Source organism: Plectrocnemia conspersa, unplaced genomic scaffold (assembly GCF_051122295.1).
Source record: "Plectrocnemia conspersa isolate PC_06_02 unplaced genomic scaffold, ASM5112229v1 ptg000006l, whole genome shotgun sequence".
NCBI lineage: Eukaryota > Metazoa > Arthropoda > Insecta > Trichoptera > Polycentropodidae > Plectrocnemia > Plectrocnemia conspersa.
Window position 1 is genome coordinate 15,686,593 of NW_028277170.1, and position 18,458 is coordinate 15,705,050.

Below are 18,458 nucleotides of genomic sequence, written 5' to 3' on the forward strand. Positions count from 1 at the left end.
GTGGAAATATATCAACCCCATGGGGGTGCCTCAGAGATTCAACTTAGGTCCTATGTTCTTCACATTAAATACTTATGACATACATACGGCAGTTTATGAAGATGATTTAAAATTGTTTATATGTATTCGATCTGTTTCGGACTCTTAGCAGAGTTATTTAGTTTTTTATGAAGGTGGACTTTTGGCAACCATCTGCTCTTTATTGACTCAAAGTGTCAGTTTTATGATCCCGTTCGCCATCAGATTATTTCTACGATCTCAATAATGACATTTTGGCTTGAGAAACTTTCACTAAAGATCTAGGAATCACTTTTAAGAGTAAACGAGTTCTGAGATTAATCTTTGTTATAAGGAACGCTTTTCACTGTGACGATCCGTCAGTTATTTTTGTTTTCTATGACATTTTACCTAGCAGAAATATTAAATTAAGATCTATAATTAGAATTACAAAATAAATAACACTCATTTTTGTTCGAAAAAGTTTACAAAAGGTTTCTTAGATATCTTTATATTTGATAAGGATATTTGGTAATTATCGATTTTACATAAAACAACGTTTCTACTTTTGAGATTTTTTTTATTTCTTTTGACGTAAGTCAATAATTCATTTCAAACATAGTTGCTCAACACTTAAGGGCTTTAATAATACATTTTAAATTTTGTAAAGGCAACATATAGATTAATAATCCCTTTATGAAAGAAACGCATGTGAACTTAATACTTGGGAAAAACAAAACCTAATTGATTTGTCTTCTGATGCCATTCTGGTGTCATGACATGAAATTAAAATAATGTTAGTTTTACATATCACTAAAACTAGATACAAAGCACAAGAAATATTGTCTACATATTTATTTGCAAGACACTTTTAGTCATGTCATTCATAAAATCAGACAGAGAAACCGAATATATGTGAATACAGCGCTTCGTCAAAGACGCAGGAGCAAATTGCATTAATTATTATAATCCATTGCTTTCTTAAAATTTTAGAATTTCTAATAATCAAATAAATTTACTGTTTAACTTCAGATTTTTAAAATTACTACTAGAATTTAAAAAAAAAATTGTACATGTTTGTGTTGTTTGTTTTAATGTTTTTTTATTGTTGTTTTAGAACGTAAAAAATCATATAATTCTTTTTTTAATTTGGGCAGGTGTAAGATTGTTAAGAAACATTGCTCTAAGTACTAAAAAATAGAAAGTTTCTTAGTACGGTAAAGCGCCAAAAACAATAATATTTAGAACACATAATCCGTTGTCTTCTACAAGTAGTAATGGATGTTGGTAATATTTTTAATGACTTTTTCTTGTGTATATGAATAAATATTTAAATATGAATGTATGCTTAGTATTTGTGTGTAAATATGTTGTATAGAATATTGTGTCGCACTGTGAAAACCTGTCAAAATGTTACGGTTAGATTTAAAAAAAAATAAACGGATTTTCGCAGATGTACTATTTAAAGGTAATGCCGGACATTTTGTTTTAGGATTCTCCAGGATTTGCGATAGCAGCCAGCGTGCGGCGAGGGGATGCCGTACGAGAGCAACAGGGTGGTTCTCGGCAGGGATGCTGCGCGCGCATTTCGTCATTTCATCTCGAGCCAGTGTGCAACGGCGGTCGCGCGCGAGCGGACGACGCGCAGTCGAAGCGCTAACGCGAGAGTCGCGTTCGCGAAACGACACACAACTCGACGTGAAACTTTTGAAAACATATGAACAGTGAGACTTACGAGTGAGTGGTTGGTGGTTGTTGGTGATTTTAGACGTGTGATTATTAATAATAAATAAACAGTGATTTTTGTTGTTGTTAACTTGTTTTCAATTTTAAGAATTCTGCGGAAATCAGTGGGGATTGTCTTAAGGTAAATAAATTATTATATTATAGAAATAAAAATATTTGGAATATAATTCGTGTTTTTTAATCAATGAGTAAATGTAAATACTATAAATAATATTTTACGACGTGGTTCTATTTAATAAAAAAATGAAAGAAAATACGCATCGCATGGTATTAAATGTAAAATGGAACTCCATAAATTTAAAGTCAAATATTTGTAGTTTACTTTTATTTATTAAAATTATTTATTTGTTAGAAATATATGTATTTAATTATTTTTATTTACTACTCTTTTTATAAGCAAAGAGAAAACAAAGTGGCAGATTTATTGTTAAATATTTTGCGGTGTTGCTTTCAGTGACATTAAAATTTATTTTAAATTAAGTCCCTATTGATTATATTTTAGACTGATATTTAAATATATAAAATAAGCCTAATATTTTTAAGTATTTATTTATTAATAAACATTATAATATATCGTTATTTATTTTTCAGCATCTTAACAAATATAAATCCGGGTTTTAGTTAAAACTTTAGACACTTGACTTTATTTATAATTATTTGTAAAATATATGTAAGTATCTTTTACTAATAAATATCTGTTTATAATTGGTATATAAAAAAAGTTTTATTAAAATTTTCACTTGCAAAATTTTTTTGCGAAAATGGAAAATTTGTTTATTTTTTTTTTTGGAGATGTGAGATTTTTAAAACATGTACATATATAATAATGATGGGTGCGAAATGAAATTAAAAAATAATTTATTATTATTAATTTAATATTCACCCAAAACTGAGGTTAGCCAATTAACATTTTAAAATAACGATATATTATATAATATAAATGTATTACATGATAAATAAGTATATATGTAAATATATATTATCTGTTTAACAAACTAAAACCATCGATTAAAAAAACACATATTTAAATAAATGCAATTTAAGCTATTCTCAATTTAATATTTATATTTTTTTCTTACTAATAATATTTTTATTATAAACGTAATTTCCATTTACTATAATACAACATCTATAAATCTCAAACGATAATTTGTCTATTCATATTCTTTAGCTAAATGTTTTAATATTATTTTTATACACCCTAAGTAATGTTTGAAAATATTATTTTTTTATGTAAAATATATTATTTCTTTATATCAATTCTGGCAATAAATGTCACTTTTATTGATTATAAACAAAAAAAATCTTTTGTAAAGATAGAAAAAAGAGGTAATAATAAATTGCCTTTATAGCACTAGAGAGGAGTCGAGGGATAATGCGATAATAAATGGTGGCATATTTCACATTATTACATCAGTGATATTTATTATTTTTCTGAGAAAATAATTCTCACATAGTGAATTTAAGCAGATTGTCAAATAATAATTATCAAATTACAATTTTTATTAATTTCCTAATTTGTTCAAAGATATGTTAAATTTTTATTTAACTATTAAAATTATAATCTGTATTTTTGATTATGCCAGATTATTGCATATACATATGTAAATAATAATACATATATTTTTTCTCCAAAGAGTTTAACTTTGTATTGCAGTTTAATTTTTTATTAATATTTTTATATTAATCTAATAGCTTTATATTGTCAATTTAATATTTGTGAATAAAATCTTAGTATATAGTTTTAATAAAATCATAATAATTTTGTAATTTCTAACTAAATAATATCATAGTATTAACGTATGTTAACATACAAAAATATAAATAATGATTTTTAAGCTAGCTTAATGAAGCGTATAATGTCATGTGTGATCGTCATGGAAATTTCGTTTACGAATATATTTTAACAGGTTTTTTCCACGTTAACTCGTCCGATGAATATTCATTCGGTAACAAACTACCGCGTTACATTCGTAATTCGATGTTACCAAAATGAAAGTAGTAGCAGAACGTCTTCTACTGCTGAGAACGATTAGTTAGGGAATATTTGCATAATTAATAGCACATTCCTAAACACCATAAAAAAAATATTTTTTCACAACGCAATATATTTGCATTTATGACGTTTTAGGTATCGATCTGTATATACATGAATAAAACAGGTAAGGCATGTTTATCTAATAAAGCCGTTTGAATGTAACATATTAACCTAATTTAATGAATTTAAAAATTAAAAATAAGTTGTATTAAAATGAAAATAATAATAATTACGATTATTTAATCTAAAATATTTCAATATACTTTTTTACTTGAAATGGTTTAATACATTTAATTTCAATGTGTACGACTGGTTTTTATTATATGGAAATTGCATAAATTATCGATAGTTTAATGTATCTATAATAATCACCTCAATCCGAAAACCAGTTTGTTCGGCGTTTTGACAAGGACTATTTGACTTTGTCAGTTATGTCATCCCATATTTGTGTTAAGCATCGTTGTGTGCTTTGATTAACATATCATTGAAAGCCCTAATTGTTGTACGCTAATTCAATTATATTATGCACAGCATCATAATTAATATTTCGTAGCGTATATTACAAGACACAATCAAAGACACACACAATTATTATGTGACGACGTGTTGTACAAACATTAAACATATTTTTGCCATTAGGATCAAATTATTTTTACAGATAATTCATCGTTCAATACGTAACTTTTAAAAGGAACTATTTTTTTAATTTTTGTGAGTAAATAGTTTTTATTTCATAAATAAAAATAATCATATTGGTAAGTAAAAATATGTGTTATATTCGAATATGAGTTCTTTTGTGAAACCAATGCAACGTAGACAACTTGATATATCAAAGATGTGAGTAATGAAAAATTTTACTTAAGTTCCGTTCTTGCGATTATAAACTTGAAAATGAGTTACGTGAACAAATTAATATCAAGGTTAATAATGATGAGCTGAAGCAGATACATTTTAAATTAGCAGCTAGGTTTGACTTTACTAATCCAACATTATTGAACCACTTAAATCGTCCAAAAGCTTGTCCTTTTCTGCTGCCACTGTATGAAAGTATATCATTTCTTAAAATTAGAGATGTCTGTCTCCAAAATTGCAAAAAGAGTGCGGTCCGTCTTACCTTGATGGTCAACGAAAATGGCATCGAAAACTCCAAAATAACAGTCCAGAGGAGATTGGCCGAGGAGAACTTCATGAGTCACCATCCAGCTGAAAATAAGAGTGCATTCTTGTAAAAATATTAATAAAAATCTTATTGTACTAAATATATTCAGTCACTTTTTTGACGAACCACATACGCAGGAGGTAAAAACGCTCAATATCAATAATAAAAATATTTGCTTTCTCATCACGTTTCGATTAACGCATTGCATGCGTATATAATATATAACATTTTTTGCAATCCCTTTCAGATTGGTCCGTACATTTGTACGGAAGGGCAATAAAACACACATGCCGCAATTCATATAGTCATCTATCACGTAAACATAACGTAAATACGAACGAGACATACGTAGGTATGAGGTTTATATATTTTTTATGTTGGGCGAATGTTAGGCATACAAGAAAAAGCAGTAGAGTTACTCATAGAAAAATAAATAAATCCTATAAGACGTTAATACTGTTGCATTTCCTGCCATCTTCCTGACCCCACCTGTATATATTTCCCTAGACGACGACTTTATATATTTACATGTATACTTTTTTATATATGTATATGTAGAACTTTTCACCGCTTCACAAACTTTTTTAAGGCTTTTATGTTACACATAATTAGGTAGTAATTGATTTAATATAAGTAATCCCTTGAATTTTAAATTATAATTATTAACAAATCTTTGCTATTTGAATTACCCTGAAATTATACCAATGCAAGATCGCAGATTAGAGTTTGGCAAGAGATGAAATATACATACATACGCAAAAAGTGCTTACAATGCCGGTTCAGATGTTGACGGTAACTTTCTTCGAAAATAATTAAAAGTTTTCAAAATTTTTCGAAAAAGCGAATTCGTATTTTATTACCAAGCAAAAACGTCTTCCGGTATATTATATATTATAAAGCATGGTGCCCGTTAAAAAATCAACGTTGAATATTTTAATTATTAAAATACTGATAACTCTCCTCATATTCAAGAAAAAAAACAGTTTAATACAAATAATATTAAATACCTTATTTAAAATAGAACCTCTGCTGAAACTAAAATTTAAAAAATACATTACTCTGAATAAAGAGTAAAAAAAACGCCTAACTAAATATTATGTAACGTCGTTTTAACACAGTCTTTTTCTGGCCGTAATACCTGAGTGTGTATTTTGTTATATCTGTGATAGTGCACACTTTTACTCCACATAAAGATATTTAAAAAAAAATTGCCCCGCAAAATTTACAATGGCAGAATTTTTACAATGTCAATTTGCATGTTATATGAATTTAAAAAAATATATGGTCAATAAAGTGGTACGTGATTTATTAAATATCCGTAGGTGTCATAGAAAAAAAATTAAAAACTTCTGATAGCACAAATAAAATAGCTATTGCTAAACATCAAAAAAATTTAAAAAGTCGAACATCTTAAAAAATTGTTTATTATAAACTATTTTTTTCAACTTTAAAAAAAAGCTATTGCAAAGAACATTTAAAATAATGCATAAAGTTGAACATATAAGAGGTTTTTAGCAAAAACCACAAAAAACTGAACAAGTAACAACTTACAAACTGGAAAATAATAATCAGCGACATTACAATTTTAAAGCTCTTGAAAATTACTTTATTTCAAACAGTCTTTAAAATTATTTCACCAATTACTTTTTCAGCATAATAAATTCCCTTGCTTTATTTTTATACGCGTGAAAGCAATTTAACGTTTTAGTTATTCGTAAACCGGTTATGGACCTTATGCTTTATTCTAATTATTGACCTATAAGTCTAATCCCCATCGCAAGTAAAACTTATAAAAAAAAATATATAAAATAAACTACTCGAACAAGTTAATAATTATAAAGTTTTGCTCGTTATACAATTTCAATTTAGATGCTCTTATTATACACTAAATTGTTAAGCATATCTTTAAAGACAAAAGGAGGGCCACAGGATCAGTGGTCTTAAATATTGCTAAAGCATTGGATCGTGTAACTTTGGTTAAATTATTAAAATCATTATTAAATCTTAAAATCGTTAGAATTAAAATCCAAAAAACATATTACAAATACCAGACGCTTATCCGTTAGTGAAATTATAAGATCTTCACTATTTACAATATCGACTTTTAATATATATAATATCTAATATTTTTTTCGCAGTTTCTAGACTTAAGTCTCTCACCTGCTTGACGAGGATTGGTGTCTGTGTGTGTTAACACGCATCACCTTTTAATTATTATTTTATTTATTAGAGTTTAAGAAATATTAACTGGAATTAATCAAACAAATCAGCTATTAAGCCATTTGCATGATTTTGTATTCGTTCGCGGTGTCTATTATTAAGCCTTTCGAAATGATTTTTAAGTGTGTCTATTTTTAGATCCTGATGCAACATCGAATTGCGAACATACCAAGGAGCGTTTGCTGCGATTCTCAGTGAAATATTCTGCTGGGCTTGTAATTTTTGAGGGTATTTGCGAGTATTTATAATGTATCCCCACACAGGGGATGCATAAGACATTGCGGGTCTGATTATTGCTTTATAAATTAGCAGTTTATTTTTTATACTTAGTTTACTTTTGCGGCAAAGAAGGGGGTAAAGCTTAGCTCTTGTGTATTTAACTCGATGAATTAGAGTGTCTATGTGTGGTTTCCACGAAAGTTTAGAGTCTAAGGTAAGACCTAAGTATTTGGCCTTATTATGCCATTCTATCGGTTTATTATACATTTTAATTTTGGCTAAATTTTCTATAGCAAAGGCTTTTTTTCTTCTAAGAGAGAACATTACTGCGACGCTTTTTAGTGGATTTGCAGTGACCAGCCATTTGTCGAACCATTTTTCAATATTTTTTATTTTATTTTGAAGTTTAATTACCGCTCGATGAGGATTTTTATAGGTACACAAAATAGCTGTATCATCAGCGAATAGAGCAGTTATGTCGTTACCGCGGTGCTTGGTTGGAAAGTCGCTCGTAAATATAGTGAATAATAAAGGACCCAGTATTGAACCTTGGGGCACTCCAGCAGTTATAGGTCTGGGATTTGACAAATGATTTTCAAGTTTTATGTTGAAATTTCTCCCATTTAAAAAAGAGTTGATTAGTTTAATTAAATTAGCAGGGAATTTGAAATGTATTAGTTTGAATATGATGCCTGTGTGCCAGACACGATCGAAGGCTTTGGCGATGTCCAGGAACACTACTCCAGTGGACATTCTCTTGTCAAAGCCCCTTTGGATATGTTTCACCACTCGATGAAGTTGATCAGTAGCAGAGTGTGCGTTTCTAAAGCCGAACTGTTCGTCGGGCAAGATTTTATTTTCTTTAACATGAACTAATAATTTGGCTTGAATAATTTTTTCGTAAATTTTGCTTGCAGCGGGTAGCAAACTTATAGGTCGGTAACTAGAGGCTAATGAAGGGTCTGTTCCCGGTTTGCGAAGGATTATTACGTTTGCTTGTTTCCACACCGTCGGGAAGTATAGGCACTCGAGAGAAGAATTAATTATATTTAAAAAATAATTGATGGCACTTGGGGGGAGGATTTTGAGAGCTTTATTTGGTATGGAATCATTGCCGGGTGCTTTTCGATTAGGAAGTAGACGGATGATGTTTTCTAGTTCAGGTAGTGTAATTTTTATATCAATATTAGTATCCACTGTTTTTTCAAAAAAAGATTTTAGGCACTTTTCTGTTTTATTTTTAAATTTACGTTTAAGTTTACTTAAATCGACCGAGCATTGATTTTGAAGACTGTCCGCTATAGTTTCGCACTTTTCTTCAACTGTATATACAAAGTTACCCGTTATTGTTTTAATTTTACATATGCCAGTGGATTCGCGGCGAAGAATTTTTGAAGTGTTCCAAAGTGAATTATCTTCAGGTTTTAGATCTCTTAATTTGGTTTCCCAAGTAGTATTATTATGTTCAGCAATAGCGATTCTAATTTCTTTTTGTAATTTGTTAAGTTGTCTTTTAACCGATTTTTCGTGATAATTTTGCCAAAGATGTCTTAAATGATTCTTTTCTCTAATTAATTCTTTAATTTCTTTGGGTAGGGGGTCATGTTTATTAATTTTGTTTTTAACGGTGCACCGTTCAATTGAAGATTTAATCACTTTGTTAAATTCGATTATTTCATCGTCGATATCAGTTTCAGTTCTTAAGATGTTGATACCAGGAAGGGATTTCTCAACGAAGTAGGGGAAGAAGTCCCATAGTATTTTATGCGATTGTGGGGCTGGATTATTATTTCTTAGATTAATTTCAAGCGTGAATATTACCGGGTTGTGGTCTGATGCGAGACTATTATGGACTTCTATTTCACACGCGGGCAGATCTTTGCAGATGGCAATGTCTAATATGTCCGAGCCTCCGCGAGTAGAGAAATGAGTTGGCACGGACGGTATTTCTAAGTGTATGTTACTATGAGAAATGTCATTAACAAAATTATTCAAAGTTCTACCGTTGCGATTGGTAGCTCGGCAATTCCAATCTTTATGTTTGGAGTTAAAATCACCTGCGGCAAATATGGGTTGTGAATAATTAAACAGTGATTTAATATCTTCTATGGGATATTTTGGTGTGGGAGGAGTGTAAACGGAATGTATTATGACTGGAGAATGCTCATCGGTTTTAATTTCTATACTCGTTACTTCTAATTGCGCGTACGCGTTTATTTTCGTTTCATTATGTTTTATATTATTTTTAATATATACTGCTGTTCCGCCGCCAGCGCCTAATAATCTATCCGTGCGGTAAGTTGTAAAATTGGCAAAGTTAATTTTTATCGAGTTCTTTAAGTGTGTCTCGGAGATAAGAGCAATATCTATATTTTGATCTAATAAAAATTGATGGAGTTCACTTTTCTTATCACGTAGGCCATTTGCGTTCCAGGCCATTATTCTTAGTATTTTACGATTTGGGTTTTTAATGTCATTAGGATTAGTCATAGGGGCTTCTTTTTTTTTTAAGTTAATTTCTATATTTTTGTTCGCGAGTTTACTCTCGGTCTTAGGATTATTATTATACTATTGTTATATAAGTCGTACTTCATTGATTTATGTTAATTAAGTGTTTAGTTATAAGCGCTTGTATTTGCTGCTGCATTTCAATTATAGTTTTAACTATATTAATATCCTGTAGTGGTGCTGGGGTATTTTCTACTGGTTCAATAGGTACGGACTGAGTGGTCGGTATTTCAGAGTTTAGGGACTGTGAATATGTCTTTTGATTTTTTGTATTATCATTTTTTTTACTGTTTTTTGTTTTAAAGAATTCACTTTTTTTATTATTAGGATTTTTAATGCATCCGCCATAGCTAGCAGGGTGTTTACCACCGCAATTACCACATAGTGGGTTATCTGTTTTATTACCGTGTGGACATTCTAATGCCACATGAGGGCCTGCACACTTAACACAAACTGGTGCTGCCCTGCAATTCACAGCAGCATGTCCAAAGACTTGACAGCGGTGGCACTGTAAAGTATTTTTTGGTTTATTTTGAATTTCGATTGAAACTTTTTGATGTAACAAATGGGTTAAATTATATATATTTTTATTTTGCTCACTTTTTTTTAATGAAATGGCAAACAATAACATCGGCTGGTTGGTAGTTTTATTTATTAATTGATGAACATGGAGTACATCGAAATTTAAACGAATTAATTCTTCTTTTATTTCATCTATTGTGAAGTTGGAATTTAATCCTCGAATTATAACGCGCAGAGGCTTATCTTCGGGCAATGTATAGGAGAAGAATGAGAATTTACGTTCGTCCAAGACTTTTGTAATTTTTCTAAAGAGCTCTATAGTAGGTGCAATTATTTTTACATTGTTTGGTTTTTGAACCGAGGTAAATAAAAGACCGTTGTTTAATAGGGTCTGACGAGCCGCTTTAAAGTCGGAGGGTTTATTAAGAACAATCGGAGGAATTGATTCCTTTTTAGTTTCGACTGTTTGTTGAATTGTCACGGGCTCGATTGAGCGAACAATTTCGGAAACATCAGACATTTCCGGAGAATTTGGGCGTGGTCTCTTTTTAACTGGGGGCTTTTCTACTACTTTAGGAGCTGCAATTTGCGATGTAGTAGTCGCAGGATCGGATAAGTTATTTTTAATGTTAATTGGCGATTGGTTAGTACGAGTTTTAACGTTAGTTGGCAATTGGTTAGTAGGAGTTTTAACGTTAGTTGGCGATTGGTTAGTAGGAATTTTAACTTTAGTTGGCGATTGGTTAGTAGTATGTTTTTTAGTTTTAATTTTTTTTCGGAGATCTTCCATCTCCTTTTCTAAACTAATCCTAAGGCGCCGTTCCTCAAGGAGTTCATGGCGCAAGGCTTCCATTTCCTTTTTAAGGTAATTAATCGATACATGGTCACTCACCTGCCCGGTGTCCATAATAATGGAATCGGACGATGTTTTACCAGTCGACATGTCGTAGCTTGCGAAGGCGGCTGGTGAGTCAGCGGGAATTCCCACTTTTTATCACAAACACTAGTTATCAGAGTGACAGATAGCGCGCGCGACTAACTCGGTCGAATGCCAAAGCAAGACTCACTTTTAATATATAAACACGTTTATTACAAGATTAAAAATACAGGAAAATATACACAATAAAATTTAGTACAAGCTGCTTGTCTATAAAAATTTTCTAGTTCATAAAAGTAAATTAAAAATATAAAATAAGACTATAGCAACTATAGACCATTACCAAATCTCATGATATTAAATTTTAAAATAAAAACCACCAAACACAAAATTATATTTATACATCTAAAGTTTATTTATTTTATCATATGATTGAATTTGCTAAACATATCACAGAACTCATTCATGCCATTGTGGTCCTTTTACGAATACTCAACAAAAAAGCGCTTCAACGAGAAAAAATTAATTATTCCATACAAAATATTAATTAGACCAGTAAAAACTACGGTTGGTTGGAATATATGTATTTTATATTCGCACTCCATTTAATGCAGTTTAATGGTTGACTGCGTGTTCCAAAAAATATTTTTGTAATATATTTTTAATTATTAAAATAATTACTTAGCTTTTGTATTTTTTTCGTAATTAATTGCAATTAGTTTAAGACCGTGAGAAATAGTTATAATGGCTGTGTCAACGTACATTGATAAATAAATATATTTTTTAATAGGAATGAGTTTATTAATATAAGTGAGAGCTTTATATATAAAAAAGGTTATTCTTTCCTTCAAAATTATGTCGAGCTCTTTTTCTATGTCAAGTATTTATAATGCTGTACTTTTTTCACTGTGTAATGAGTTGAAATATGTCGTTGAGTCGTTGAACGCATTTCACTAAAAATAAATTGTTGGTTTATAATTTTACTGGCAAGAGATTTTTTATTAAGTAAAGATAATAAGCTAATGGGTTTATACTTGATTGGAATACTATCTTCTTTCCAAAATTTTTATTTGAATAAATTTGGCCTGTCTTACAGATAATTATAAACATGCATAAAGCATCTTAAAAAAAAGAACATAAACTATCAAATAATTATTCCCAAATTAATTTCACACTTGATCTTACATATAAACACAATATCTTTATTATACAAAAAAAAACAACAAAGATCCTTATACATCAATTGTATATTATATTATTCATTTAAAAACGTGTATATTGCTTTAAATAGGTGGTTTTTTTTAAAGTTTTATAAAAAATGTATTTTATTATGCGACGATCTTAGTCTACGAAACTTAAAAACCTATTCAATCAAACTAAACATATTAGAGTCAGTAATTTATTTAAAAATGTAAAATATACTTATAATCATGACAATCTAAACCTATACACCTAAAGAGCTAAAGTATTATTTAAAGCTTTAAACATCACATTCATTTAAAGTACGTGTAAACCTCGTATAATATTTAATGTCTGCATACGTGTTAATGCCATTACAGTTGCAAGTTTAGCAGCAATAAATTGTATGAATTACCAAAGTATAAAGCAATACGTAAACCGTGGAAGTGAATTAAATTAACTCGGCAACAAACTTTATAATGTTGTACGTAGTATGCGGCGCATATAATAGTAACGTCAAGAGCGATATAAATGGCTTAATGCCAACCGAATGACCGAGTTGCAATATTGGTCGTAATAAGTAAAAACTCGGATGCAATTATGTACTACCATGGGCCATATATGATATTCAAAATATAATTTGTATGTCATATATGGCCATCTATCAAAAAGTTTAAAATTAACATATTAATTATAAATATAGTGTTTGAAAAGCATACAACGCCTTTTATCAGTGACTTTTTAATATTATTCAATTTTTATTTCTTATGTAGTTGTACTTGTTACATATTATTTTTATTTTCCATGTAGTTGAAAAATCTTCTAAAATATGTACAAAAAAATAACAAAAAAGTTTGTAAGCTTATGAAGTACTTTTTAATTTATTAATGTAAATTTTTCAAAAACAAGAAAACTATATTGGTGCTTATACGTATCTTTAGACAAGACGAAAAACTTTACCTTTAACTCATGATGTTCGTGTGAGATCTTAATGTCTGAGCAAACTAATGGATTTGTATGGCTAATTGGTGTTAATTCTTCGGCGCTCTCACTCTGATAGAGTTTCATGCAAACAAAGTTTTCTAAAGTGGAAATTCGGACTGTCTGCATCGCAAGAAGTTAGATTAAAGGTGCCTCAAATCACTCGTGGAAACTTCTAAGTAGTTTGTGTAGAAGCTTTGTGCGATTGTGGCTTTAAAAGATTCAACGTATTCAAAATTTCAATACAAGCATCAAATCAAAACGTTACGTAAAAATAAATTATATGAATTAAAATTATAGTTATATTTCTTTAATTTTGTGTTTTTAAAAATTAATATTGGCTTTAAATATATAAGAATTTAAAAAAGTATTTATGTTTAATAAACATTTATAGTTCATTTAAAATGGGTAGTTTTTTATAAAAAATATTGTAAATATTCTCTAAATCAGTGGTTTTTAACCGGTGCACCGCGGTGGACCAGTGCACCGCGAGCTTATTGCAAGTGCACCGCGAGAAAATTGGTAAAAACAAAAAATCCGCAAAATAGTAAAATCTTAATGTTCCAATCAATTTATATTTTATTATAGTCGTGATACCCCACAATGGATAAATTTATTACCAAACGAAATTGTGAATCAGAACAAAATATTAATGACACTGGGAGTACAAGTGGAAGAAGTAGTGAAGATGTTACTAGACATCATACGTCTCATACAAAAGAAAATATATCCAGTAAAATAAAAAAAAAAGAATGGACAGTATTCTAAAGAATATTTACGTTTCAGTTTTACTAGCATCAATGAGGAAGGATATCACATTCCACTATGTGTTGTATGTGGAGAAAAACTGTCCAATATCGCGATGTATACTGACAAGTTAAATCGCCACTTCCCTACGAAGCACGCCAATCTTGCATCAAAAAGTAAAGATAACTTCAAAAGATTTTTAAGCATGCAAAATAAACAAGCGAAATATTTTGAAAAAACTGTTAAAATTTCCGATAAGGCACAACTGGCGTCATACAAGATTGCTGAATTGATTGCTGTACAATTAAAACCACATACTATAGCAGAGTCTCTAATTTTACCTGCATATTGTGAAATAGGAAAAATTATGTTTAGTGATGAAACAAAAAAGAAATTATGAAAATTCTTCTTTCAAACGATACAATACAAAAAATAATTAAATATGTCGGATGATACTGAGAAAACAGTTACCGATAAACTTTCCAAGCGATATTTTGTTTTACAAGTCGACGAATCTACTGACATTAGCGGTAAGGCACAAATACTAGGATTCGTTCGTTTCATAAATGAAAACAAAATAGTGAATCAATATCTATGCTGCAAAGAACTTACCGAGCATACGACAGGACAAGATGTTTTTGATCTTATTTATTCATATTTAGAACAATTTAAAATATCATGGGAGTTATGTGTAGAAATTTGTATGGATGGAGCTCCTTCAATGGTAGGCTCATTTAAAGGATTTGTAACCCTTGCAAAGACAAGAAAACCTAATATTATATTTACGCACTTTTTTTTACATAGGGAAACTTTAGTTTCGAAAACATTACCAGCAACACTAAAACCTGTACTAAAGCAAGTTGTTAATATAGTGAATTTCATATAATCAAGACCTTTAAAAACACACATGTTTAAAAAACTTTGCATTTTTATGGAAGCTATGTACGAGTGTTTGCTTTTTCACACTGAAGTCAGGTGGTTATCTAAGGGTGAAGTTTTATGCCGATTCATAGAAATTAAGAATGAATTGTTAATCTTTTTTCGAAATGAAGGTATGGATGATTTTGTAAAATGTCTTCAGAATAATGATTGGTATGCTAAAGTGGCATATTTAGCAGATATTTTTAATTAATTAAATAACGTTAACACAAGCATTCAAGGAAAAAATGAAAAAATTATGACATCCATTGACAAATTGACAGGATTTCGGAAAAAAATAACTCTTTCGAAAAATCGAATAATAGAAAAAAAAGTAGATATGTTTCCTTCACTTAACGAAAACATTCCTAAGGGAGTTATTTCCGCAATAATAGACCATTTAACTTTATTGGAAGAAAAATTGCACATTATTTTCCATTCTTAAATATAGAAATTTATGACCGGATACGAAATCATCAAATTAGTCTAATTGTCGACTGATCGTACTCTAAAAATTAAATTTTCCGAAATAACTATGAAGAATTTTTGGATTACTGTCCAAGAGGAATATTCAGTTCTTTACATGAAGGCACTGAAAATTTTGTTACAGTTTTCAACATCATATTTGTGTAAGCTTGGTTTCTCAACAACAACTAATATGAAAACTAAAAAACGAGAAAGGGAGAAAAAAATTTAAACGAAGAATTCAGGGTAACTACATAAAATATTCGACCTAATATTTCTGATATCTGCAAAAGCCAACAAGCTCAGGTATCACATTAATTAATTTTTGATTGATCATATACATTTTATTATGTTAAGCAGGAATGTCATTTTGGGTAAACAAAGGGAGGAAAATGCACCACTTAGATTTTCCACCCAAAGAGCACCTTTAAATAATAATACAAATATTTTTAATAAAACACGTAATTAAAAATTGGTTCTAGTGAAAAAATAACTACCTAAATTTATTTTAAATACTAAACTTTTTTATATAATATAATTTAAAAAAATATGTATGTAATTTTGTATGTAACTATTATTTTTTTTAAATATGTAATAAAAATTTTGTCCATATAATATTTTTGACCTCTTAATTCTGGTGCACCGCCACTTTTTCCCATGATCAAAAGTGCACCGTGACTTTGAAAAGGTTAAGAACCACTGCTCTAAATAGTTCAAAATATCTGTAGATAAAACTAAACGATCTCCGCTTTAATGTTTATATTGCGCTTTAATTTAATGCTTTTATTGAACTCATATGTAGGCGACGTCTTCAAATAATGAGGGAAACCGGCCACGGACAAAGGCTTGGAGAATGTAGCCTGCAGCTGTATATAATTTTAATGCTATGAAGCACTCACTAACACATTACAAGCCATAAGCGTGAACTGCAGAATTTTGCCTAAAAAAGCCCTGTCTACTTTATTTAGTGGTGAGAAAATATGATTTCTTAAAATCAAAAAACGTCAAACAAATAAATGACTCAATTATTATAGATGTATTTTTATAAAACTAGCTCTCTATATTTTTCTTAAAAATTAGTTTTAAATTTGGTTCTAATAAACGGCGTTATCTTAATTTTAGGTGGCAAACTGTCGATACAATAATAACAAACAACTATTCGGTTAAGTAATATTAGTTTATTTATAACATGACGCTTGTAATAAATAAACATATTTTATAATTATTTCAAAATCAAATATAAAAATGTAATATTTTGTAAAAGAAATAGGATTTAAAAACAAGAAATTAAAAAACTAATGGTGCAGATGAAATATGTGTTATATAAAATAAATTTAAAAACCTAACAAAAAAATATATAAGAATAGTAGATTAATATTTTTTTTCAATACAGTTTTTATTATAGTCGATTAAGTGTATTTTTGCAAAAAATCCAAATCATAAGATTTTGATTTCTCGAGAAATCTTTCCTTCGAAAATATTTTTGTAAAAAAAATATTTTTTTTACAACTGTAACAACTTTTTATACCGCTGCATAAAAAGGGTAATTCAATGCTATATTTTTGAAAATATTCATGCCTTTTTGCAGTTTTTTAACAAAGGTCGGAAGCATTTGAATTTCAAAAAAATTGCTTACGATTTTCTCAGCAGATTGCAGATAAGAAAAAACTGCTCTGCGTGGGAGTCAGCAGATTTACAAAATGTATGGAAGCTTTTTACATATAATTTTTCATCGAAAATATATAAAGAATAGCTGATTCTACTTTCGATCACAGGTGTGTGTCTTTTTAAAAAGTTATTTTACGAATGATGTGTGATAATGTACCTTCTAATGTTTTAAATAAAATAATAAATGATTAACTATTGTTTATTGTGTTTTTATAATTAAATTATATTATTGTTTATTGTATAATTAAATTTCTACGAACAATATAATTTATATTAGAAAAAAATATACGGGTTAATTTTAATCACATTCTATATATTACATATATTTATTTATTCATTAAAATTTCTCAAGATAATCAAAAAGTGAAATTAATAATTCGCATTTTTCTGGAAATTAAAAACTTCGAGAAATTAATAAGCCTACTTATAATGTATAATAACATTATAATTAAACGCCATGATGGTAAATTAGCATGTTTACGATTGAAAACATTATTTATTATATTAATTGAAAAATGTAAAATTGCTAAGTAAATTGATTTGTATTACATAAAGAAATATGTTTGTTCTCATATGTGTATGGGTACGTACATACGTATAATAAATTTTGTGAGATCACGTCTCTGAAGAATTTTTTTACATTGATAATACATATTAAAATTTCCCATACAAAGTTTTATATAAAAGAAAGAATATTCAAAAACCTTCATGAAAAGATTTTGTGAAAACCTTTTATGTCAGAATATATCGTACGTATAAGGTGTGCGTGCGATGTTTATACACAAACACATCTTGTAATGGGGGGTGCTTTATGTGTGTATGTTCGCCTATGAGGAAATACCGAGCATATATGTCAATAATTTAAAATATTTTGTAAGAAAAACCGTTTTCATATTTTACTAATTTAAATGTTATTATTTTTTTACTGTACTTTAATAATTTTTTTGATTCTCATATATGTATTATATAATACATAAATTATCACAATTTTTAATTAATAAAATGTACTAACCTGGCGACATCTATTGGTTAATTATTTTTATATCTGCTAAATAAATTATAATCATTTAATATTGAATTTTAAGTGGTGGTAAAATAATTGCATAGATATTCGTTGCAGGCGCATGACTTTTAAACATTGTAAATAAAGTGTATTTAATGTATGCAATTTTAAAAAGATACGAACTCTTTTTTATTTACTTATTAAAATATTC

The 18,458-nt window shown here is 29.0% G+C and overlaps 2 protein-coding genes across 2 annotated transcripts in view; one reads left to right on the plus strand and one right to left on the minus strand.

Annotated features, from left to right (window-relative positions):
• Window positions 1-1,605: 1,605 nt before the first annotated feature.
• The window catches only part of LOC148234343 (discoidin domain-containing receptor 2-like), a 281,896-nt gene continuing 265,043 nt past the window's right edge, over window positions 1,606-18,458 (plus strand). Inside the window, exon 1 of the mRNA XM_088188028.1 lies at window positions 1,606-1,864. The gene's annotated coding sequence lies outside the window, so the exon portion shown is untranslated. The remainder of the gene's footprint in view (window positions 1,865-18,458) is intronic.
• The window catches only part of LOC148234344 (uncharacterized), a 148,704-nt gene continuing 139,302 nt past the window's right edge, over window positions 9,057-18,458 (minus strand). Inside the window, exon 2 of the mRNA XM_088188029.1 lies at window positions 9,057-11,475. Within this exon, the coding sequence (XP_088044155.1) occupies window positions 9,970-11,352 (1,383 nt within the window). The 5' untranslated portion in view covers window positions 11,353-11,475 and the 3' untranslated portion in view covers window positions 9,057-9,969. The remainder of the gene's footprint in view (window positions 11,476-18,458) is intronic.